A 23,212-nucleotide genomic window follows, 5' to 3' on the forward strand; every position below is an offset into this window, starting at 1 on the left:
AAAACACCTTGAGGGTTGATTCTAAACGTTTGCCATGTTTCTGTCGACATTATGGAGCTAATTTGGAAAAAAGTTTGGCGTTGTAGTGACCGCATTTTCCGGTCGATTTCTCAGCCAAATGTGACGAACAAACGGGAGCTATTTCGCCTACAAAAATAATATTTTTGGATAAAAGGAACATTTGCTATCTAACTGGGAGTCTCCTGAGTGAAAACATCCGAAGTTCCTCAACGGTAAATGATTTAATTTGATTGCTTTTCTTATTTTCGTGAAAATGTTGCCTGCTGCAAGCAGAGCCTAGCATAGCATTATGCCATGATAAACTTACACAAATGCTTGTCTAGCGTTGGCTGTAAAGCATATTTTGAAAATCTGAGATGACAGTTTGATTAACAAAAGGCTAAGCTGTGTCTCAATATATTTCATTTGTGATTTTCATGAATAGGAACATTTTCTAGGGGTATTTATGTCCGCTGCATTGTGCTAATTCGTTTGAGGCTATGATTACGCTCCCGGATCCGGGTTTGAGAGTCACAAGAAGTGTTTTTAACCAGTTGGATTTAGGAGGCGCTATTTTAATTTTTGGATAAAAAACGTTCCCGTTTTAAACAAGATATTTTGTCATGAAAAGATGCTTGACTATGCATATAATTGACAGCTTTGGATAGAAAACACTCTGACGTTTCCAAAACTGCAAAGATATTGTCTGTGAGTGCAACAGAACTGATGTTACAGGCGAAACCCAGATAAAAATCCAATCAGGAAGTGCCGCATTTTTTTAAACCGCCTCATGCCAATGACTCCTTATATGGCTGTGAATGAGCTACGAATGAGCTTACGTTTTCTACGTATTCCCCAAGGTGTCTACAGCATTGTGACATCTTTTTACGCATTTATGTTGAAGAATAGCCGTAAGGGACCACATTTAGCAAGTGGTCACAATGTCTCCCGCAGAAAATCTTGCGTAAAGGTAGCCATTTTTCCAATCGCTTCTTATGAGAAACCAATTGTCTCGACTGATATATTATCGAATAGATATGTTAAAAACACCTTGAGGGTTGATTCTAAACGTTTGCCATGTTTCTGTCGACATTATGGAGCTAATTTGGAAAAAAGTTTGCGTTGTAGTGACCGCATTTTCCGGTCGATTTCTCAGCCAAATGTGACGAACAAACGGGAGCTATTTCGCCTACAAAAATAATATTTTTGGATAAAAGGAACATTTGCTATCTAACTGGGAGTCTCCTGAGTGAAAACATCCGAAGTTCCTCAACGGTAAATGATTTAATTTGATTGCTTTTCTTATTTTCGTGAAAATGTTGCCTGCTGCAAGCAGAGCCTAGCATAGCATTATGCCATGATAAACTTACACAAATGCTTGTCTAGCGTTGGCTGTAAAGCATATTTTGAAAATCTGAGATGACAGTTTGATTAACAAAAGGCTAAGCTGTGTCTCAATATATTTCATTTGTGATTTTCATGAATAGGAACATTTTCTAGGGGTATTTATGTCCGCTGCATTGTGCTAATTCGTTTGAGGCTATGATTACGCTCCCGGATCCGGGTTTGAGAGTCACAAGAAGTGTTTTTAACCAGTTGGATTTAGGAGGCGCTATTTTAATTTTTGGATAAAAAACGTTCCCGTTTTAAACAAGATATTTTGTCATGAAAAGATGCTTGACTATGCATATAATTGACAGCTTTGGAAGAAGACACTCTGACGTTTCCAAAACTGCAAAGATATTGTCTGTGAGTGCAACAGAACTGATGTTACAGGCGAAACCCAGATAAAAATCCAATCAGGAAGTGCCGCATTTTTTTAAACCGCCTCATGCCAATGACTCCTTATATGGCTGTGATTGAGCTACGAATGAGCTTACGTTTTCTACGTATTCCCCAAGGTGTCTACAGCATTGTGATGTCTTTTTAGGCATTTCCCTTGAAGAATGGCTGTAAGGGACCATATATGGCATGAGGTCACATGGTGTCTCCTGCAGAATAGGAAAAGTTTACAGGGGTATTGATGTCCGTTGCGTTATGCTAATGCGTTTGAGGCTATGATTACGCTCCCGGATACGGGTTTGCTCGTCGCAAAAGGTTAACTAGTAAATAGTAGCCTACAACACCGTGTGTTTAAATCATTTCGAACTTGTTAACAATTTCTGGTAGTTCGTTTTTGCTACCATGTGGGTTTTAGCTTGCTTGAGCCTGCTAACTGAGGAGTGTTAATTCACCTGTTTACATACGTTTCATTTTTAAACATTTATCTTACAAAGGAGTTGTTTAATCTAACTGCTTAACTATTTATCTGTATATGGAATTGTATTTTAGATATTGATTTTTATACAATGTTTTTTCTAATCTTAACATGAAAATTCTACGGGCACTAGCTGATGTGTGGAGATATTTCACTGCAGCTGATGTAGAAGGAAAAGCTGTGTAGATTTGCAAAAACTGTGCCAAATCATATGTGAAGAATGCACCAAAGATACAGAATCATCTGGCCAAGTTCCCTTAGCGCTCCCAACAAGCAACCTCTGACACAAGTCCCTCTACTTCTATTCGAGGTGTAAATGATGAATCAGACACCTTGTCGATAGCAACAGCTCATGGTCCTCCTGGAATCAGATGGTTTTTTGACTCAATGGAGGAACGTAGTCAGAGAAATGCTGATGAATGTCTTGCTCGAGATGTGTATCCAACCTGTTCACCTCTGATGCTCACAGGCAATGTGTATTGGAAGAGATTTCTGAATGTTCTCCGCCCAGCAACCACCCCACCTAACCAGACAGGATTTATCTACTCATTTGCTGGATGCAGAGTTCAACAGAGTTGAAGTGAAGGTCAAGCAAATCATAGAGAAAGCAGACTATTGCAATCATTTCTGATGGGTGGTCGAATGTTCGTGGGCAAGGAATAATTAACTACATCATCTCCACCCCTCAACCAGTATTCTACAAGAGCACAGACAAGGGACAACAGACACACTGGTCTCTACATTGCAGATGAGCAGAAGGCTGTCATCAATGACCTTGGACCACAGAAGGTATTCACACTGGTGACGGACAATGCTGCGAACATGAAGGCTGCTTGGTTTAAAGTGGAGGAGTCCGACCCTCACATCACACCCATTATCTGTGCTGCTCGTGCATTGAATCTCCTCCTCAAGGACAACATGACACTGAAAACAATGGATACACTCTACAAGAGAGCCAAGGAAATGGTTAGGTATGTGAAGGGTCATCAAGTTATAGCAGCAATCTACCTCACCAAGCAAAGTGAGAAGAATAAGAGCACCACATTGATGCGGCCCAGCAACAACTGTTGGAGTGGTGTGTCATCATGTTTGACAGTCTCTTGGAGGAGAAGGAGTCTCTGCAAGAAATGCCCATATCACAATCTGCCAATATGGACAGCCCCATCAAGAGGACCCTCCAGAATGACGTATTTTGGGAGAGAGTGGTAAGCAGCCTGAAACTCCTGAAACCTATAGCAGTAGCCATTGCACTGATTAAGGGAGACAATGCCATCCTGTCTGATGTTCAGACTCTGCTTGCAGATGTAAGAGAATAAATCCATACTCCCCTGCCCACTTCACTGTTGCTCCAAGCAGAGGAAACTGCAGTTCTGAAATACATCAAAAAGTGTGAAGACCTCTGCCTGAAGACCATACATACACACAGCAGCGTACATGTTGGACACCAAGTATGCTGGCAAGAGCATCCTGTCTGGTGCAGAGATCAACAAGGCCTATGATGTCATCACTACCGTGTCTCGCCACACGCAGTCTGGCGAAGTACACTTCCAAGCAAGGGCTTTGGGATGGAGATGCAATATGGCAGTTGTTCCAACATATCTCATCAGCCACCTGGTGGAAGGGACTTTGTGGATCTGAGGCTCTTTCCCCCGTTGCCTCCATCATCCCCCAAATCCCACCAACATCAGCTACTTCAGAGTGCAACTGGTCCTTGTTTGGGAACACACACACCAAAGCACACAACAGGCTGACCAATATAAGGGTTAAAAAATGGGTACCATCTGGGCAAATTTCAAGGCTTTTTGAGCCTGATGATGAGGTTGGAAAGTGACAGTGAAGATGAGACCTCAGTCTGATGTTCAAGAGGTGGACATTGAGGAGGTCCAGGGAGAAGACATGGAAGCCTGAGATGTATGTTGAAAACATTTTTGGGAGATGAGATGGATCATTGGGGATCATTCAATATTCGCTTTCTTTTGTTGTTCAGATAAATCATCCCATGTGAAGAGTCAACTCACTTAATTAAAGTTGTAACTAAATTGCTTTTTTTATTTCCATTGGAAGAATTTAATAATTTGCAATTATGTCTACTGATGATATGTTTCTGTCTGCATATGATATGGTACAGTGGTTGCTCCACTAAAAGTTTTGCGATTATGCTGTGGTACTTAGAGGTAATTTGTGGTTTAGTATGGTACCCTGTGCCACCACTTCATTGCTCCAGACCAGCGCAAGGGGGAGTTAGAGCACTGATTATGCTTTTGTGTCCTACTGTGTCTCTAACAATGAAAGGACGACATGAAACTGATAATTGTGAACGACTTCAGTATTGCTTACTAAAACTGTTGTTACACTAAGGTTTTTATTATTTTATTTTGTTAGGATTATTTTGCTCTTACTGTCGCACTGTAGGCCACTCCCGACCGTTCACGTTGTAGACATTGCATAGCAGTGCAAGCGGTGTTGCTACAGATGCTGGTTCAATACCAGTGCCGGCCTCAACTGGGAGACCCGTGAGATGACTGTAGGTTTTTGGTTTCTCTTCCTCTAAAAACATAAAGAAATAATTCTAAATAACAAACTGGCTTTATTTACAAATTAGTAACAATGTCTCACCCCATGTTCATGAATGGCCTTTATCTCGCTCGTTTGACGTTATTTGAATACAAAATAATCTCCGAAATAATATTATTTTTTAAATACAAAGTGGTTATTATTATTAATTTAGAATTATATAAAAGCCCCTTGGATATTCTCACAGATATATTATTAACCCTGTTATTAGAAGGACAATATAATGGAATTGCCTTGCAGTTCTCCAGCTGTATCCACTGAAAGCGCGTACGGTTCAAGGCACGAGATGGGTCGCAGAGCCACGCACAGAAGACAGACCTAGCCAATGGAAAGGACCCCCACCCTGCCACACTGGGTCACACAAAGCAACACTAAGGGGCAATGCACTAATAATGGCACTGCCTAGGGAAACGTTCCCACTGTTCTAGCAGGTAGCTGGACAATCGACTTGCCTAGAAGGAGGGTAATTCTATCGTCAAATGTATTTCTAAGTTAGGTTCTAGGTTAAGTATTATTATTATTATTATTATTATTATGCATCACATCCAACCGTGATTGGGAGTCCCATAGAGCGGTGCACAATTGGCCCAGCGTTTCTCTCCCTCTAAAAACAGAAATAAAATATTTTGGCTTTTACAAATATTATTTTGGCCTTTACAAATCGGTCACTTAAATTTTTTATTTTTTTAACAGTCATATGGCGGCAGTTACATAAAGATGAGTGACTCACTCATTCATGGCTTAGGATTCAAATAAAAATAAATGAGTACTAACATTCTTTCTGATAGTGTTTAAAACCTCTTATGGCTTGGGGGCAGTATTTCGACATCTGGATGAGAAGCATGCCCAAAGTAAACTGCCTGTTAGACATCATTTCAGGCTTTTTTTCTGAAAAATTAAGAAGAATGAGACCTTTCTCTCAGTGGACTGTAGAATCATGCAGTGCTGGTTTTGAGCGTGACCGAGAGCGCGCCCTTCGTTTTTCCTTTCTATTGAATATGCTATTGTCCGGATTAAATATTATAGATTATTTAGACAATTGACAACCTGAGGATTAATTATAAACATCGTTTGACATGTTTCAACGAACTTTACCGGTACTATTAGGAGGTATTCGTGTGCATGTTTTGACCACCTTTGAATCAGTGGATTACTGAACAAAACGCGCCAACAAAACTTGAGTTTTTAGGATATAAAGATTGACTTTATCGAACAAAACAAACATGTATTGTGTAGCTGGGACTCTTGTGACTGCAAACATATGAAGATCTTCAACGGTAAGTGACTAATTTCAACGCTATTTCTGACTTTTGTAATTCCTTTACTTGGTTGGAAAATGTTTATATGCTTTTGTGCTCAGTGTGAACCTGCTTTCATCTGTGAAGAGCACAGGGCGCCAGTGGCGAATTTGCCAATCTTGGTGTTCTCTGGCAAATGCCAAACGTCCTGCACAGTGTTGGGCTGTAAGCACAACCCCCACCTGTGGACGTCGGGCCCTCATACCACCCTCATGGAGTCGGTTTCTGACCGTTTGAGCAGACACATGAACATTTGTGGCCTGCTGGAGTTCATTTTGCAGGGCTCTGGCAGTGCTCCTCCTGCTTCTCCTTGCACAAAGGCGGAGGTAGCGGTCCTGCTGCTGGGTTGTTGCCCTCCTACGGCCTCCTCCACGTCTCCTGATGTACTGGCTTGTCTCCTAGTAGCGCCTCCATGCTCTGGACACTACGCTGACAAACACAGCAAACCTTCTTGCCACAGCTCGCATTGCTGTGCCATCCAGGATGAGCTGCACTACCTGAGCCACTTGTGTGGGTTGTAGACTCCGTCTCATGCTACCACTAGAGTGAAAGCACCTTCAGCATTCAAAAGTGACCAAAACATCAGCCAGGAAGCATAGGAACTGAGAAGTGGTCTGTGGTCACCTCCTGCAGAACCACTCCTTTATTGGGGGTGTCTTGCTAATTGCCTATAATTTCCACCTGTTGTCTATTCCATTTGCACAACAGCATGTGAAATGTATTGTCAATCAGTGTTGCTTCCTAAGTGGACAGTTTGATTTCACAGAAGTGTGATTGACTTGGAGTTACATTGTGTTGTTTAAGTGTTCCCTTTATTTTTTTGAGCAGTGTATTATCGATTATATATTTTAAAAACAACCCGAGGATTGATTATAAAAAATGTTTGACATGTTTCTGTGGACATTACGGATATTATTTGGAATTTGTGTCTGTTGTCATGACCACTCTTTCCTATGGATTTCTGAACATAACGCGCCAAACAAACAGAGGTATTTTGGATATAAAAATAATCTTTATGGAACAAAAGGAACATTTGTTGTGTAACTGGAAGTCCCGCGAGTGAAAACATCCAAAGATCGTCAAAGGTAAACGATTAATTTGATTGCTTTTCTGATTTTCGTGACCAAGCTACCTGACGCTAAGTGTACTTAATGTTTTGTCATGCGATCGCTAAACTTACACAAAAGCTTGGATTGCTTTCGCTGTAAAGCATAATTTCAAAATCTAAGACGACAGGTGAATTAACAAAAGGCTAAGCTGTGTTTTGCAATATTGCACTTGTGATTTCATGGATATAAATATTTGTAGTAATATTATTTGACTGTGGCACTATGCTATTCAGCGGTTGCTGATGACAATTATCCCGCTTAAGGGATGGGTAGCGTCAAGAAGTTAAAACAGGTTTTCAAACACTTGTAGCCCGATTAGCAGGACAATAGACTCTTTATAGCCCGGCTACTGTAGGTGTGAACCTGCAATGTATTTGATGTTTAAGTACTCTGAAGTGTTACATTTCTAACTCAAAATAGCAGAAGAGTATTTCTTCAACAAAATTATGATAGAAATACTCTCAAAATGCAGATGTTTATTTAATTATGGATCCATAACGAATTACCATGGGAATAAATATGACTAAATTACAGGAATATTGGAAAAAAGTTGTCTAATGTAGGTAAACAAATGGTTGCTTACAGGAAAGTACTCTTTGAAACACACACGGTCACCTTGTCCAGCGCCATTATGGCTATTAGCAGGTAGCTGGATAATAGACTTGCCTAGGAGGGTAGGGGGAGAATTCTATCATCAAATGTATTTCTAAATTAGGTTCTAAGTATTATTATTATGATGTACAGTTGAAATCGGAAGTTTACATACACCTTAGCCAAATACATTTAAACTCTGATTAAATGTCAGGAATTGTGATAAACATAGTAAAAAATCCCTGTCTTAGGTCAGTTAGGATCACCACTTTATTTTAAGAATGTGAAATGTCAGAATAATAGTTGAGAGAATTACTTATTTCAGCTTTTATTTCTCACATTCCCAGTGGATCAGAAGTTTACAGACACAATTAGTATTCGGTAGCATTGCCTTTAAATTATTTAACTTGGGTCAAACATTTCAGGTAGCCTTCCACAAGCTTCCCACAATAAGTTGGGTGAATTTTGGCCCATTCCTCCTGACAGAGCTGGTGTAACTGAGTCAGGTTTGTAGGTCTCTTTACTCGCACATTCGTTTTAAGTTCTGCCCACAAATTGTCTATAGGATTGAGGTCAGGGCTTTGTGATGGCCACTCCAATACCTAGACTTTGTGGTCCTTAAGCCATTTTGACACAACTTTGGATGTATGCTTGGGGTCATTATCCAATTGGAAGACCCATTTGCGACCAAGCTTTAACTTCCTGACTGATGTCTTTAGATGTTGCTTCAATATATTCATATCATTTTCCTGCCTCATGATGCCCTCTATTTGGAAGTGCACCAGTCCCTCCTGCAGCAAAACACCCCCACAACATGATGCTGCCACCCCCGTGCTTCACGGTTGGGATGGTGTTCTTCGGCTTGCAAGTCTCCCCCTTTTTCCTCCAAACATAACGATGGTCATTATGGCCAAACAATTCTATTTTTGTTTCATCAGACCAGAGGACATTTCTCCAAAAAGTACGATCTTTGTCCCCATGTGCAGTTGCAAACCGTAGTCTGGCTTTTTTATGGCGGTTTTGGAGCCGTAGCTTCTTCCTTGCTGAGCGGCCTTTCAGGTTATGTCGATATAGGGCTCGTTTTACTCTGGATATAGATACTTTGTGCCTGTTTCACCAGCATCTTCACAAGGTCCTTTGCTGTTGTTCTGGGATTGATTTGCACTTTTGGCAACAAAGTACGCTCATCTCTAGGAGACAGAAGGCATCTCCTTCCTAAGTGGTATGACAGCTGTGTGGTCCCATGGTGTTTAAACTTGCGTACTATTGTTTGTACAGATGAACGTGGTACCTTCAGGCGTTTGGAAATTGCTCCCAAGTATGAACCAGACTTGTGGAGGTCTACATTTTTTCCCCCGGAGATCTTGGCTGAGTTCTTTTGACTTTCCCATGATGTCAAGCAAAGAGGCACTGAGTTTGAAGGTAGGCCTTGAAATACATCCACAGGTACACCTCCAATTGACTCAAATGATGTCAATTAGCCTATCAATAGCTTCTAAAGCCATGACCTAATTTTCTGGAATTTTCCAAGCTGTTTAAAGGCACAGTGAACTTAGTGTATGTAAACTTCTGACCCACTGGAATTGTGATACAGTGAATGATAAGTGAAATAATCTGTCTGTAAACAATTGTTGGAAAAATTACTTGTGTCATGCACAAAGTAGATGTCCTAACCGACTTGCCAAAATTACAGTTTGTTAACAAGAAATTTGTGGAGTGGTTGAAAAACAAGTTTTAATGACTCCAACCTAAGTGTATGTAAACATCCGACTTCAACTGTATCACATCCGACCATGATTGGGAGTCCCATAGGTCAGCGCACAATTGGCACCACGTTTCTCTCCCTCTAAAAACAGAAATAAATGTTTTGGCCTTGATTCAGGTTACAAATCACTCTTTCAGTTTTTGAAAACGAAATACCTGATGAATCAGTTGACCTCTAGTCTCAATCTCATGTCCCCTCCCTCCATACAGGGCTGTCTTAATGGGTTACAGACCTCAAATGGCACAAGCATTGATCCTTTATCTGCTGGGGCAATCACAGAAACCATAATCAAAATTTAGCTTGAAAGCCAATTAGAAAGAGAAACGGGTGGGCTGGTAAGCTTTCACAATTTCCCCAAAAACTTTAATGCGCAATTACATGTAAGTTATATGGCCAAGCGGGGATATCATTAACCCTTTTATTTGGGCAAACGAGAGCCATTTTGCAGAACAAAGCCACCAGATTGGGTGCTTTTGTCCGCCTGACAGGCTCTGATAAAAAATAACCCTTTATCCCTGGAATGCCTGGAAAGTGGGGAACTATGGGCCAGGCCAGGCAAATATTAAAATATCAATATAAAACATCCAATGATCCCCTTCATACCGCTCCACATAGAGCCCGAGAACACACAGATACACACATGCCAACAGAGAGCTGCTGTAGCCAGGAGAGAGAGCGAGAGAAGGCGAGACCAAGAGAGAGACAGAAGGAAAGAGACAGAAGGAGAGCAAGTGAGCACGTGAGAGGAATAAAGGGGGAGTAGCATAGCGGTATCTGCGGTTCACCTCTCCACCCTGGTTTTGTCTCTAATCACGTCAATTAGCCCTGCCGGGCTCTGGCTGGCCCTTTAAAGAAGCTGAGCTACCTGCTGGAGAGAGACAGGGCTCCCAGGAGAGAAGCCCTTCCTTTGAACAGAGCATGTCAGCACAGAGACAAAGAGCCCAATCAATTAGAAAGCTACCCCTCACAGCAGCTCACATCACAGCAGCTCTTGACAGAAGTGACTAGGGCTGCTGGGCAAGGAGGGAGAGAGGCAGAGAGAAAGGGAGAGAGACACACGCACACACACTTACGAACACAGGCAGGTACACATCTGCGTACACATGGTTCTACCGAAACATCGTCACATAAGTAGACACACACAGTATTTACCAAAAGTGTGTGTGTGTGTTCGAACTAGAACGTATCAAACTCAATCAATTAAGAGATTAGATTGAAAGGCATCAATATTCATGAACCTGTTGCTTGGAATTGATTCTATAAATAAATCAATACAAGCAAAGGGTAGGAGAGTGGGAGATGTGGCCGTCCGCTGAACGATTTATGGCTCAATTCATCAGAGAGCACAGAGCGCACCGTGGCCAGCTGGCTAGGACCCACACGCACACACTCCTTAATTAGACGGAGTACATTCAAGGTGAAAAGTAGGACCAGAAATTACGACTTTGATCAGCACACATGATCTGTTTGCAAAATCTGAATTCATTTGAGAAAACAGACTGACTAAAAGCCTGATCTGTCACAATTTGGGATTCAAATTGGATAAAATGTAGCCTAAACAAATATACATTTTCAGTAAATACCACAGCATTTGGGAGATGCCCTCTGTGTGTCTGGCAGCTTCAGCACATCTGAATAAATAGCGAACAAGGCTTGCAAGGTGCTTCCGCCCAGCCTCAAACGCTAATAACACCACAATATGGACGAGAGTAGAGTAAAGTCAGTGATAGCTACATTTCAGCATATGCAGTAAAATCAGCTTTTGGGGGGAGGGGCCCCAACATCTGGGCCCTCCCTCCCTCCCATGGCAAATCGTCCCTATGCGAGAGTACTGTTTTGCCGAGGTCACACTCAGTGTTCTACCAAGAGAACTAATCCCTGTCCAATTTATTCCATTTAGGTCATGGTACGAGCAGGGAGCCCTCTTAAAATTCCGGCCTTGAATTTATTTTTAAACTAAATAAAGTGAGCAGAAGCAGGGTTTTGATTGAAAGCTCCAAACAGTCTCTGATAGCCTCATTTCCTGCGGCACTATTGATCCCTCACTTACTTGCAACTTTCCCTCTAATTTTGTTACGCAGAGAAGAGAACAAGAGAGAGAACAAAAAAATGACAAACAGAAAATAGGCCTGTGTCATTTCTCTCTAGATTTCTTGTTTTTTTTTCTCCATCTGCTGCTTCCTGGTTTCTTTCTGCACGCTTTCATTAGTGCTCTATTCAATCATTAAATCTAATTCTCACAGCAGAGTACAATAAAACACTCAGATGAAGAGAAGAGGAGCCCTAAGTGTTCAGTTAGGTGTCTCTGGCTAATGCTGTCCAGGAACTTCTTAGTTTCCTGATTAGAAACTAGGAGTCTTGGACATCTGGATCTGGCGTTTCTCGTTTGGCCGAAGTGCTGGCAGGATGGTAGGCGGATGGACGGAGAATAGAGGGTTTAGGTACTGGTGTCTAAAGGTATGTTAAAAAAAAAAAAAGTAATCTGTTCCAAGTCTGTTCAATCCGTGCTAAACTTGCAGCAGGATCTGGTCTTTAACAGGGTATTACGTTACAGACAAGGATATCCATCCACAGAGGAGGAGGAGAGAAGGGGGGGGACATAAGCTGGGTTATCTAAGAACAGAGCATGTTCTCTGGGAAAGGGGCAGGAGAGAGAGTCTGGCATCCCACTTACGCCACTCAACAGGGAGCAGAAGTTGACATGACTCACCAAGACGTTTGGTTCTAGGACAATTATCCATCAAATTTTTATTCATCATAAGATTCACTGTAGCTTTGCTAATGTTTTAGGAACACTGGTCTCATTTGACAGATAATCATTAATGCAGTAATATACTAGAACGTCTGAACTTAACTCTGCTTTTAACATATCTTTATATGATGGTAAACTACCATCACGCCAATGAGCTACTTCAAAACAGTAAAAAGAATAGATGAGGAATAATAAGTGAAAGACGTGATTGGGTCATTGAAGAGAGTATGATAGGGAGCACAGGAAGCCCAGTTGGCAGACACATACACTACATATACAAAAGTATGTGGACACCCCTTCAAAATGAGTGGATTTGGATATTTCAGCCACACCCGTTGCTGACACATAAAATCGAGCACCCAGCCATGCAATCCTCATAGACAAACATTGGCAGTAGAATGGCCTTACTGAAGAGCTCCGTGATTTACAACTTGGCACCATCATAGGATGCAACCTTTCAAACAAGGCAGTTTGTAAAATCTCTGCCCTGCTTGAGTTGCCCTGGTCAACTGTAAGTGCTGTCATTGTGAAGTGGAAACATCTAGGCGCAACAATGGCTCAGCAGCAAAGTGGTAACCCACACAAGCTCACAGAACAGGACCGGTGAGTGCTGAAGAGTGTAGCGCGTAATAATCGTCTGTCCTCGAGTTCCAAACAGCCCCTGGAAGCAACGTCAGCACAATAACTGCTCGTCGGGAGCTTCATGAAATGGGTTTCCATGTTCGAGCAGCTGCACACAAGCCTTAGATCACCATACGCAATGACAAGCGGAGTGGTGTACAGCTCGCCGCCATTGGACACTGGACCGGTGGAAACATGTTCTCTGGAGTGAGGAATCATGCTTCACTATCTGGCAGTCCAACGGACGAATCTGGGTTTGGCGAATACCAGGAGAATGCTACCTGTCCCAATGCATAGTGCCAACTGTAAAGTTTGGTGGAGGAGGAATAATGCTCTGGGACTGTTTTTCATGGTTCGGGCTAGGCCCCTTTGTTCCAGTGAAGGGAAATCTTCACGCTACAGCATACAATGACATTCTAGACAATTCTGTGCTTCCAACTTTGTGGCAACAGTTTGGGGAAGGCCCTTTCCTGTTTCGGTCCATACAGAAATGGTTTGTCGAGATCGGTTTGAAAGAACTTGACTGGCCTGCACAGAGCCCCGACCTCAACTCCAACAAACACCTTTGGAATGAATTGGAACGCCGACTGCGAGCCAGGCCTAACCGCCAAACACCAGTGCCTGACCTCACTAATGCTCTTGTGCCTGAATGGAAGCAAGTCCCCGCAGCAATGTTCCATCTCGTGGAAAGCCCAGAAGAGTGGATGCTGGTATAGCAGCAGAGGGGGGACCAATTACAATTTAATGCCCTGAGCAGTGCTCAGGTTAAAACTGTACATTGAGAAAAAAACATTTTTTTTAGAATGTCAGGCTATCAGACAAATGAATGATACTATTCGAATCGTGAAATGATTTAAAAACCGCATTCCTTACCTCTTCCTAAAAATATGACTCAAATGTTTCTCTTTCACCTCCTTTCCTAATCTCTTTCTCTGCCCTCCTCTATGATTTTCCCTGGCAGCCCCTTGCACTCTCCGTGCCGCGGCTTCATAATGGAATACTAAACCAGCTTCACCGCCACAACACACAACATGCACGAGACACAATACACACTAGATAAAATACACACACACAGTTGAAGTCGGAGGTTTACATACTCTTAGGTTGGAGTCATTAAAACTTTTCAACCACTCCACAAATGTCTTGTTAACAAACCATAGTTTTGGCAACAATTCCAGTGGGTCAGAAGTTTACATACACTAAGTTGACTGTGCCTTTAAACAGCTTGGAAAACTCCAGAAAATTATGTAATGGCTTTAGAAGCTTCTGTTAGGCTAATTTACATCATGTATGTCAAGGCCTACCTTCAAACTCAGTGCCTCTTTGCTTGACATCATGGGAAAATCAAAAGAAATCATCCAAGACCTAAGAAAAAGAATTGTTGACCTTCAGAAGTCTGGTTCATCCTTAGGAGCAATTTCCAAACGCCTAAAGGTACCACGTTCATCTGTACAAACAATACTACGCAAGTATAAACACCATGGAACCACGCAGCTGTCATACCGCTCAGGAAGGAGACGCGTTCTGACTCGTAGAGATGAACGTAATTCGGTGCAAAAAGTGCAAATCAATTCCAATACAAAATACCCTGTGAAGATGCTGGAGGAAAGTTACAAAAGTATCTATATCCACAGTAAAATGAGTCCTATATCGACATAACCTGAAAGACCGCTCAGCAAGGAAGAAGCCACTGCTCCAAAACCGCCATAAAAAAGCCAGACTACGGTTTGCAACTGCACATGGGGACAAGGATCATACTTTTTGGAGAAATGTCACAAAGGAGCGACTGGCAGTAAGGAGATCTCTGTGAAACAACAACGATCACCATTTGTTCCACTGGCGAGGAGAAAGGGTTGTTAGTGCCATTACAGTGTTCTCAAACGGCTACTGTATGAGATGTGGTGTTCGTCATTCACTGAGCTACTGATGCAAAGTCTATGACGTCGCTAAAGCAAAGGAAAACAATACTTGTACTTCTAGTGGAGTCACAGTACCGTAAGCTCAGATCGCAGATCACATGGACAAAGCTCTCCAGTGGTTTCAAACTATTACAGAGACACCTGATTAAGCACAACAGCAGTTCAACAAACTCCTGTAGCCTGAACACAACTTATCCTCATCAATAATACCGAACCCTTCTGTCCTGTCCAGACTGAAGACGTCCTTCAACACCCTCATCACAGCTGGCCAGAGTGACAGAGAAGACAAAGCCATGACAGGACTCCTCCTGGCTGAACAGGTGACTGTTAGCGTCCCCAAGCAAGGACGTCACCCATTGGGCACACATAAGAGACCTGACAAACAGCATTTCCACTGTGGAAGGACACTCCCAACCTCACACTTTCTTTGAATCTTATTTACACTTTGAAGTGGCCTAGTGTCGCTTGTCATGGTGTTTCCCTGCGGAGGAGAATATGCCCAACAGGGCTTTTCATTTATTTATTTTTTACTGCTTTTCCTTAACCAGATAGTGCTATTTTTTGGGGACATTCATTGCCATGAAAAAGCATTTGCCCCCTTTCTGATTTTCTCAATTTTTGCATATAATTGATACCTAATGTTATCAGATCTTCAACCAAAACCTAATATTATATAAAAGGGAACCTGAGTTTACAAACAACCCCCCAAAATATATATTTAATTAAGTAAGTTATGCAACACCCTATTCCCCTGCGTGAAAAAGTAATTGCCCCTTAACACTAAATAACTGGTTGTGTCACCTTTAGCTGCAATGACTGCAACCAAATGCTTCATGTCTCTCACATCGCTGTGGAGGAATTTTGGCCAACTCTTCCATGCAGAACTGCTTTAACTTAGCGACATTTGTGGGATTTCAAGCATGAACTACTCGTTTCAAGTCCTGGTTTTCGGCAGGCATAATGGGACCCAGCTTGTCCAGAAAGTACTCAAGTTTGCCAAAACAGTACCTGGAAGCACCTGGATGATCACTAAGACACTTGGAAGAATGTTCTATAGACAGATGAGTCAAAGGTGTAACTTTTTGAACGTCATGGGTCCTTTTTGTGCCTGACGAAAACCAGACACTGCATTCCAGAGTAAGAATCTTATACCCACGGTCAAGCATGGTGATGGTAGTGGGATGCTTTGCTGCCTCAGGACGTGGACGACTTGCCTTAATAGAAAGAACCATGAATTCAGCTCTGTATCAGAGAATGTCAGGCCATCCGTCTGTGAGCTGAAGCTGATAAGCCTGGTATGGCAACTGCTCGGCCTCTGACAGCAAGGCACTACAGAGGGTAGTTCTTACAGCCCACTACATCACTGGGGCCAAGCTTCCTGCCATCCAGGACCTCTATACCAGGTGGTGTCAGAGGAAGGCCCTAAAAATTGCCCAAGATTCCAGCCACCCTAGTCATAGACGGTTCTCTCTGCTACCGCACAGCAAGCGGTACCGGAGCGCCAAGTCTTGGTCCAAGAGGCTTCTAAACAGCTCCCACCCCAAAGTCATAATACTCCTGAACAGCTAATCAAATGGCTACCCAGACTATTTGCATTGACCCCCTCCCCCTCTTTTAGGCTGCTGCTACTCTCTGTTTATTATCTATGCATAGTCACTTTAACTCTACCTACATGTACATACAGTGGGGCAAAAAAGTATTTAGTCAGCCACCAATTGTGCAAGTTAATTTCCTGTAATTTTCATCATAGGTACACTTCAACTATGACAGACAAAATGAGGGAAAAAAATCCAGAAAATCACATTGTAGGATTTTTAATGATTTTATTTGCAAATTATGGTGGAAAATAAGTATTTGGTCAATAACAAAAGTTTCTCAATACTTTGTTATATACCCTTTGTTGGCAATGACAGAGGTCAAACGTTTTCTGTAAGTCTTCAAATTACCTCGACTAACCTGAACCCCTGCACATTGACTCTGTACCGGTACCCCCTGTATATAGCCTCACTACTGTTATTTTACTGCTGCTCTTTAATTTTTTGTTATTTTTAACTTAACACTCGTCTTAAAACTGCATGGTTGGTTAAGGGCTTGTACGTAAGCATTTCACTGTAAGGTCTACACCTGTTGTATTCGACGTATGTGACAGTTAAATAAGAGTAAAACTATATGCATGCCTTTCAACCGATCACTGCCTGCACCTGCCCGCCTGTCCAACATCACTTACTCTGGACGGCTCTGACTTAGTATTTGCAGTTGTCCACATATTCTATGTAAACTCTCCTTCCAGACTCACATCAAACATCTCCAATCCAAAGTTAAATCTAGAATTGGCTTCCTCTTTCGCAACAAAGCATCCTTCACTCATGCTGCCAAACATACCCTTGTAAAACTGACCATCCTACCAATCCTAGACTTCGGCGATGTCATTTACAAAATAGCCTCCAATACCCTACTCAATAAATTGGATGCAGTCTATCACAGTGCCATCCGTTTTGTCACCAAAGCCCCATATACTACCCATCGTTGCGACCTGTACGCGCTCTTTGGCTGGCCCTCGCTTCATACTCGTCGCCAAACCCACTGGCTCCAGGTCACCTACAAGACCCTGCTAGGTAAAGTCCCCCCTTATCTCAGCTCGCTGGTCACCATAGCAGCACCCACCTGTAGCACGCGCGCCAGTAGGTCACCCCCAAAACCAATTCCTCCTTTGGCCGCCTCTCCTTCCAGTTCTGCTGCCAATGACTGGAACAAACTACAAAAATCTTTGAAACTGGAAACATTTATCTCCCTCACTAGCTTTAAGCACCAGCTGTCAGAGCAGCTCACAGATTACTGCACCTGTACATAGCCCATCTATAATTTAGCCCAAACAACCTCTTTCCCTACTGTATTTTTTTTTTTGCTCCTTTGCACCCTGTTATCTCTCTCTCTGCTTTGCACATTCTTCCACTGCAAATCAACCATTCCAGTGTTTTACTTGCTATTTCTATTTACTTCGCCACCATGGCCTTTTTTTGCCTTTACCTCCCTTATCTCACCTCTCTTGCTCACATTGTATATAGGCTTATTTTTCTACTGTATGTTTGTTTTACTCCATGTGTAACTCTGTGTTGTTGTATGTGTCAAACTGCTTTGCTTGATCTTGGCCAGGTCGCAATTGTAAATGAGAACTTGTTCTCAACTTGCCTACCTGGTTAAATAAAGGTGAGAAAAAAAATCGGTTTAGTCTACTAGGGACTTTTCATTGCATTGTGTTAGTAACCAATAACTATAGTGTTTGTGTGTTTATGTAATTCTGTATATCGCCGATTCTTCATTATGCATTTGTGCAGATATCCAAGGATTTTGTGATTCAGAATGAGACTGATAGAAGGTAAATTACAATTAATGAATGACTGATGACTGAAATGTAAGAGATATTTGTATCTTTAAGAGTTAATTCGGAAAACAATAACTTGTTTCATAAACTTTTTACGTGGTGCCCCAAGATTGCTGATGAGTTAATTGTTACTTGAGTAATTTAATCGTAATAATTAAACATAGTTAATCGATTTGATTAAACAATCATCATCACATTAATGTAAGCCAAGACACGACAGGGGGCAATTACTTTTTCACACAGTGGCATTGGGTTTTGCATAATTTTGTTTATGAAATAAGTATGTAATTGTTGTGTTATTTGTTCACTCAGGTTCCCTTTATCTAATATTAGGTTTTGGTTGAAGATCTGACACCATTCGGTATCAAAAATTGAGAAAATCAGAAAGGGGGCAAATACTTTTTTATGGCACTGTAGCTCTATTGAGGAAGAGTTCTCTTCCACTTCTTCGCCCTTTTTTTGTGAGAATCCTTTGAGCTTCTCAGTCTCGCGGTCACTCTCACTGCACGCTTAGATGGACTCACAAACAAGCCATGAGTCACTGTAAACTCACTGTGAACAAGGTGCCCGCAGCGCACAGCGGAGTCTGTCTGAACAGCACACGCACATCTCTCCCTCCACACCATAAACACACATATACACAAACACACACACACACACACACAGAGAGATATATCTGCAACATAAACACAGAAAGAGGGCAAGGGCGAGGAGAGAGGCAAGCGGAGCCCTGAGAATAAGTTGGAAAAACTTGGAAAGTTCAACGCTTTGGCAAAAACACCGGACAAAACAAAAAGTATCTTTAACCTCCCCATTGTACCACTGGAGTTACGTCTCACAGATGTGTCAAAGTGTTGTCAGGGAGGTGCGCTGGTCACAAAGGTAGTGGGTTAAAATCCCAGCAGGGGATTGGCTGCTTGAGAACACTCCTCCTGAGAAGAGTTTTAAAAGGTACATCTCCACTGTAAAAGCAGCCAGTAAAAGAATACAGGTACATAGAACACATCCCAGTCTACATAAATCACGGCCTCTCTGCCAGTCAACCCTGATAGGCCGCTTTGATGGGAAAAGTAAATTAGGGTTTTATTTGTCGCAGCGGAACAACGACAAGATGCCAACAGCACCGTCGGCTCCCGGTTTTGTTGCTGTGGCAATAACCTTGGAGACAGGAACCATAAATCAGTGGCGGTCAGTCCCTCGGACAAATGGGGGGGGGTCGTGAGATGTGGCGGTAGGTCTCTGGGCATCTTTCACTGCTGCCGTTAGGGTGGGCCAGGCCGCTCACCTCCATGTTGGGCCGAGAGGAGAGAGAGAGGACAAACTAAAGATGGAAATAAACAAGCATTTTTTTATCACTGATATGTTTAACACTGGAGCTGCTTTAGACATAGAGAGGAAGGGGGAACCAGGCAGCAATGGAGTGGAATGCCTAAAGTGAGAGCCAGGGATCTAGGGCTAGATTTATATTGAAAATGCAATATAACATGCGGATGCGGACAGAGATATCTACTTATGAAAACGAGGGCTCTAAAAGTACATATTTCCCCAAACGCTTGTGTAAATCTATTTTCTTAAGACTGGGAGGAAACCGACAGGCAAAGGAGTTCACACAGACGATTGAAAAATAACAGAAACTTCTCTTCTGTTAGGGGGTAGAATAGGCATCTTCCCCCGGAGAAATCGTCACTAGAAAGGTCTACCTCCAGGCCTACACACTGGCGTTCAACGGCTGGGGAAATTATGTCTAATTCCACAGATTTCAACCCACTGCCCTTGCTAATACGGACAGAGTGCAGGTATCCACCCGTTGAGACAAGGAGTTGGGTGTGTGATACAAACACTGTGATTGCGACGACTCGATTACATTTTCCATGTATTCGCCGTTACTCTGTGTACTCACAATCACACAGTCATATGCACACACACACGGACACCGAATGGGTGTAGGTGTTTTCAAACTCTGAGGAACAGCAGGATAAATCTGATAGCCAGTCTGCCAGTGTCCATCATTAAAGCCCAGACTGCAGACAAGCAGCAGCAACAGCAGCGTAGTCCCAACACAGCACCGGCCCTCATCGATCCACATCAACTACTCAGACGTAGCAGAGCACAAGTCTGGGCTTAATCTCTCAAACTTACCCCAGTGTGTGTCTGTGTGTGTGTGTGTTTTCAGTCTGTGGGTGTGTGTGTGTGTGTGTGTGTGTGTGTGTGTTCTTTCAGTCTGTGTGTATATATTACTGATGACAGTATCTGTGCATGTTCATTTCCCTGCTTGGTTGCTCCGGACACGATCGATGTGGTGTCTCGGAAAGTGTGTGAGTGACATTACTGTCAGCTGTGTCAATTAGACTCTGCACCTACCTTAGGTTGATTAAGAGACTCCATTAGGAACAGGACATCTATTCCTGGCTCATCGCTACTGGGATTTTCACTACCACAGTGTGTGCGTGTATGCCTCCATACCTCAGGCATGGCGGTGGTCTTGTCAGGACGTCTGGTCTCAGGCTCTCCAGTAAGGGGGTTACGTAGGGTCTGGAGGAACAGCGCTGCCTTTCTCTTCCTCTCCGCCTGCAGCTGCTTCTCCTTGGACTCCTTTGAGGCCTGGGCCAGCTTCTCCCTGGCGGCTGCAGCCAGACGGTCCTCTAGCTTCTGCTTGGCTAGATGGAGAGGGACAGAGGTCAGGTACAGCATACAGACTGAATGGTTCCTGCAGCATACAAACAGAATCGTTTCTGCATGGCTACAGGAGGAAGGGAGGTAAGCAAGAGAGATAAAGAGAGAGCAGATGAACACCAGCATTTTTCAGCATGTTTTTACAAAAAGATCCCACCCTCTCTAAACTCCGGTGTCCATACACCCAGTGTGCCCTAGACCTTCTGTTTGAGGACCAACACACAGGCACGACCTAAGAGCACAGCAGGAAAGGGAGTGATTGAAAAAGCTTATTCTACTTTCCCCAACGGACAAGTGGTTATCTCCACCTTGCTACCACAAAAATACTTCCACCCTGCTACCATACAGAAGGTAAAAGCAAGTATTTCCCTCGACTGTCCCTCAAAATCAAATGTTTACCTTGCCCACCACTTCACTTTGGACAGCCTTTACGAACAGGTCCACCAACCGCAGCCCCAACACCTCACACAGTAGCAACAGATCAATGGACACTCTCCCAGACCTGCGGGACCACCCTCCCCACACATAGATGACTCACGCCGAGAGGACCTACATCCAAGACCACAGCACCACCAGCCACATCCACACCCCCACCAATCAACACCCCCCAAGTCAACCATGCCCACACCCCATTTAGGCCCACTCAGATCAGACCTACGCCCCTCCTGCCCACCCCATGCCCCCCATTATCTCAAAAAGGGGGCCTCAACATGAAAGTCACACACACGCCCAGGCCGTGAACAGGCAAACAGGCCCAACCTCCACTCTTACACTAGCCCAAGCTAATGGCATGTACCAGATGCTCAGCAGGCTCTGCTCACACTTACTGGTCTGAAGCCAAACCACACGGCTAACAAAATTGGACACTTAATGGAACACAAAGCCTTCACTACCTCATCCTGGAATATTCAAGGCCTGAGGTAAAATCGGCCTTTGGCCTAAAGAGCAGGAACCTGGACTTCACCAAATAAATGAAAAATACAGACATTGTCATCCTACAAGGAACATGGTATAGAGGAGATGGACCCACTGGTTGTCCTCTAGGTTAACATACCCCCTAAGTCCCTTCCCTGTTTCTCAGCTGGTAGTTTGGTGGATGGGACTACCGAGAGCTGGTAGTCCCATCCAACAAACTACCAGCTGAGAAACAGGGAAGGGACTTAGGGGGTATGTTAATTTGGTATAGAGCAGACCTAATACACTCTATAAAATTAATCAAAACAGGAACTTTTTACATTTGGCTAGAAATTCAAAAAGGAAATTCTCTCAGAGAAAAATGTCATCCCATGGGCTACATATATTCCCCCCCACCAGAATCCCCATACATTAATGAAGCTTCCCCATCCTAGAGGGGGAAATCCATCATTTCCAGCCTCAGGGACATGTACTAGTCTGTGGCGACCTAAATGCCAGAACTGGACAAGAACCTGACACCCTCAGCACACAGAGGGACAAAAACCTACCTGGAGGTGACAGCATTCCCTCCTCCATATGCCCCCCTAGGCACAACCAACAAAAGCGGGTCACAACTCCTGCAGCTTTGTTGCACACTGGGTATGTACATTGTCAATGGTAGGCGTTGAGGGAACTTCTATGGTAGGTACACTTATAGCTCATCTCTTGGCAGTAGTACTGTGGACTACCTTATCACTGACCTCAACCCAGAGTCTCTCAGAGCGTTCACAGTCAGCCCACTGACAGCCCTATCAGATCACAGCAAAATCACAGTCTACCTAAACAGAGCAATACTCAATCCCGAGGCATCAACGCCAAAGGAACTGAATACTATTAAGAAATGCTATAGATGGAAGGAATGTATGTGGAAACCCACCAAAAACAATTAGGCAACAACAAATTCAATCCCTTTTAGACAACTTCCCGGACAAAACTTTCCACTGTAATAGTGACGGTGTAAACTTGGCAGTAGAAAACCTAAAATGGTATATTTGACCTCTGAGCTTCCCTATCAAATCAAAAACAACAATGACAAATGGTTTGATGAAGAATGCAAAAACCTAAGAAAGATAGAGAAACTTATCCAAACAAAAACATAGAGACCCAGAAAACTTGAGCCTACGCCTTCACTATGGTGAATCACTAAAACAATACAGAAATACACTATCGAAAAAGAAGGAACAGCACTTCCAAAATCATTGAAGAATGCCTGACTAACCACTTCGGGGGATATTGGAAAACAGTAAAACAACAGAGTTATTTATCCAAAATGGAGATGGGTAAACCACTTCTCCAATCTTTTTGGCCCTATAACAA

General features: G+C 43.0%; 1 protein-coding gene across 2 annotated transcripts in view; it reads right to left on the reverse strand.

Moving 5' to 3' along the window:
* LOC112230505 (splicing factor, suppressor of white-apricot homolog) overlaps positions 1-23,212 on the reverse strand; it is a 162,311-nt gene that overhangs the window by 42,686 nt on the left and 96,413 nt on the right. For both annotated transcript variants that reach the window (XM_042311625.1, XM_042311624.1), the window contains exon 13: positions 20,732-20,925. In XM_042311625.1, the coding sequence (XP_042167559.1) occupies positions 20,732-20,925 (194 nt within the window). The remainder of the gene's footprint in view (positions 1-20,731; positions 20,926-23,212) is intronic.

The sequence above is a fragment of the Oncorhynchus tshawytscha genome, linkage group LG33 (assembly GCF_018296145.1).
Source record: "Oncorhynchus tshawytscha isolate Ot180627B linkage group LG33, Otsh_v2.0, whole genome shotgun sequence".
Taxonomy (NCBI): domain Eukaryota; kingdom Metazoa; phylum Chordata; class Actinopteri; order Salmoniformes; family Salmonidae; genus Oncorhynchus; species Oncorhynchus tshawytscha.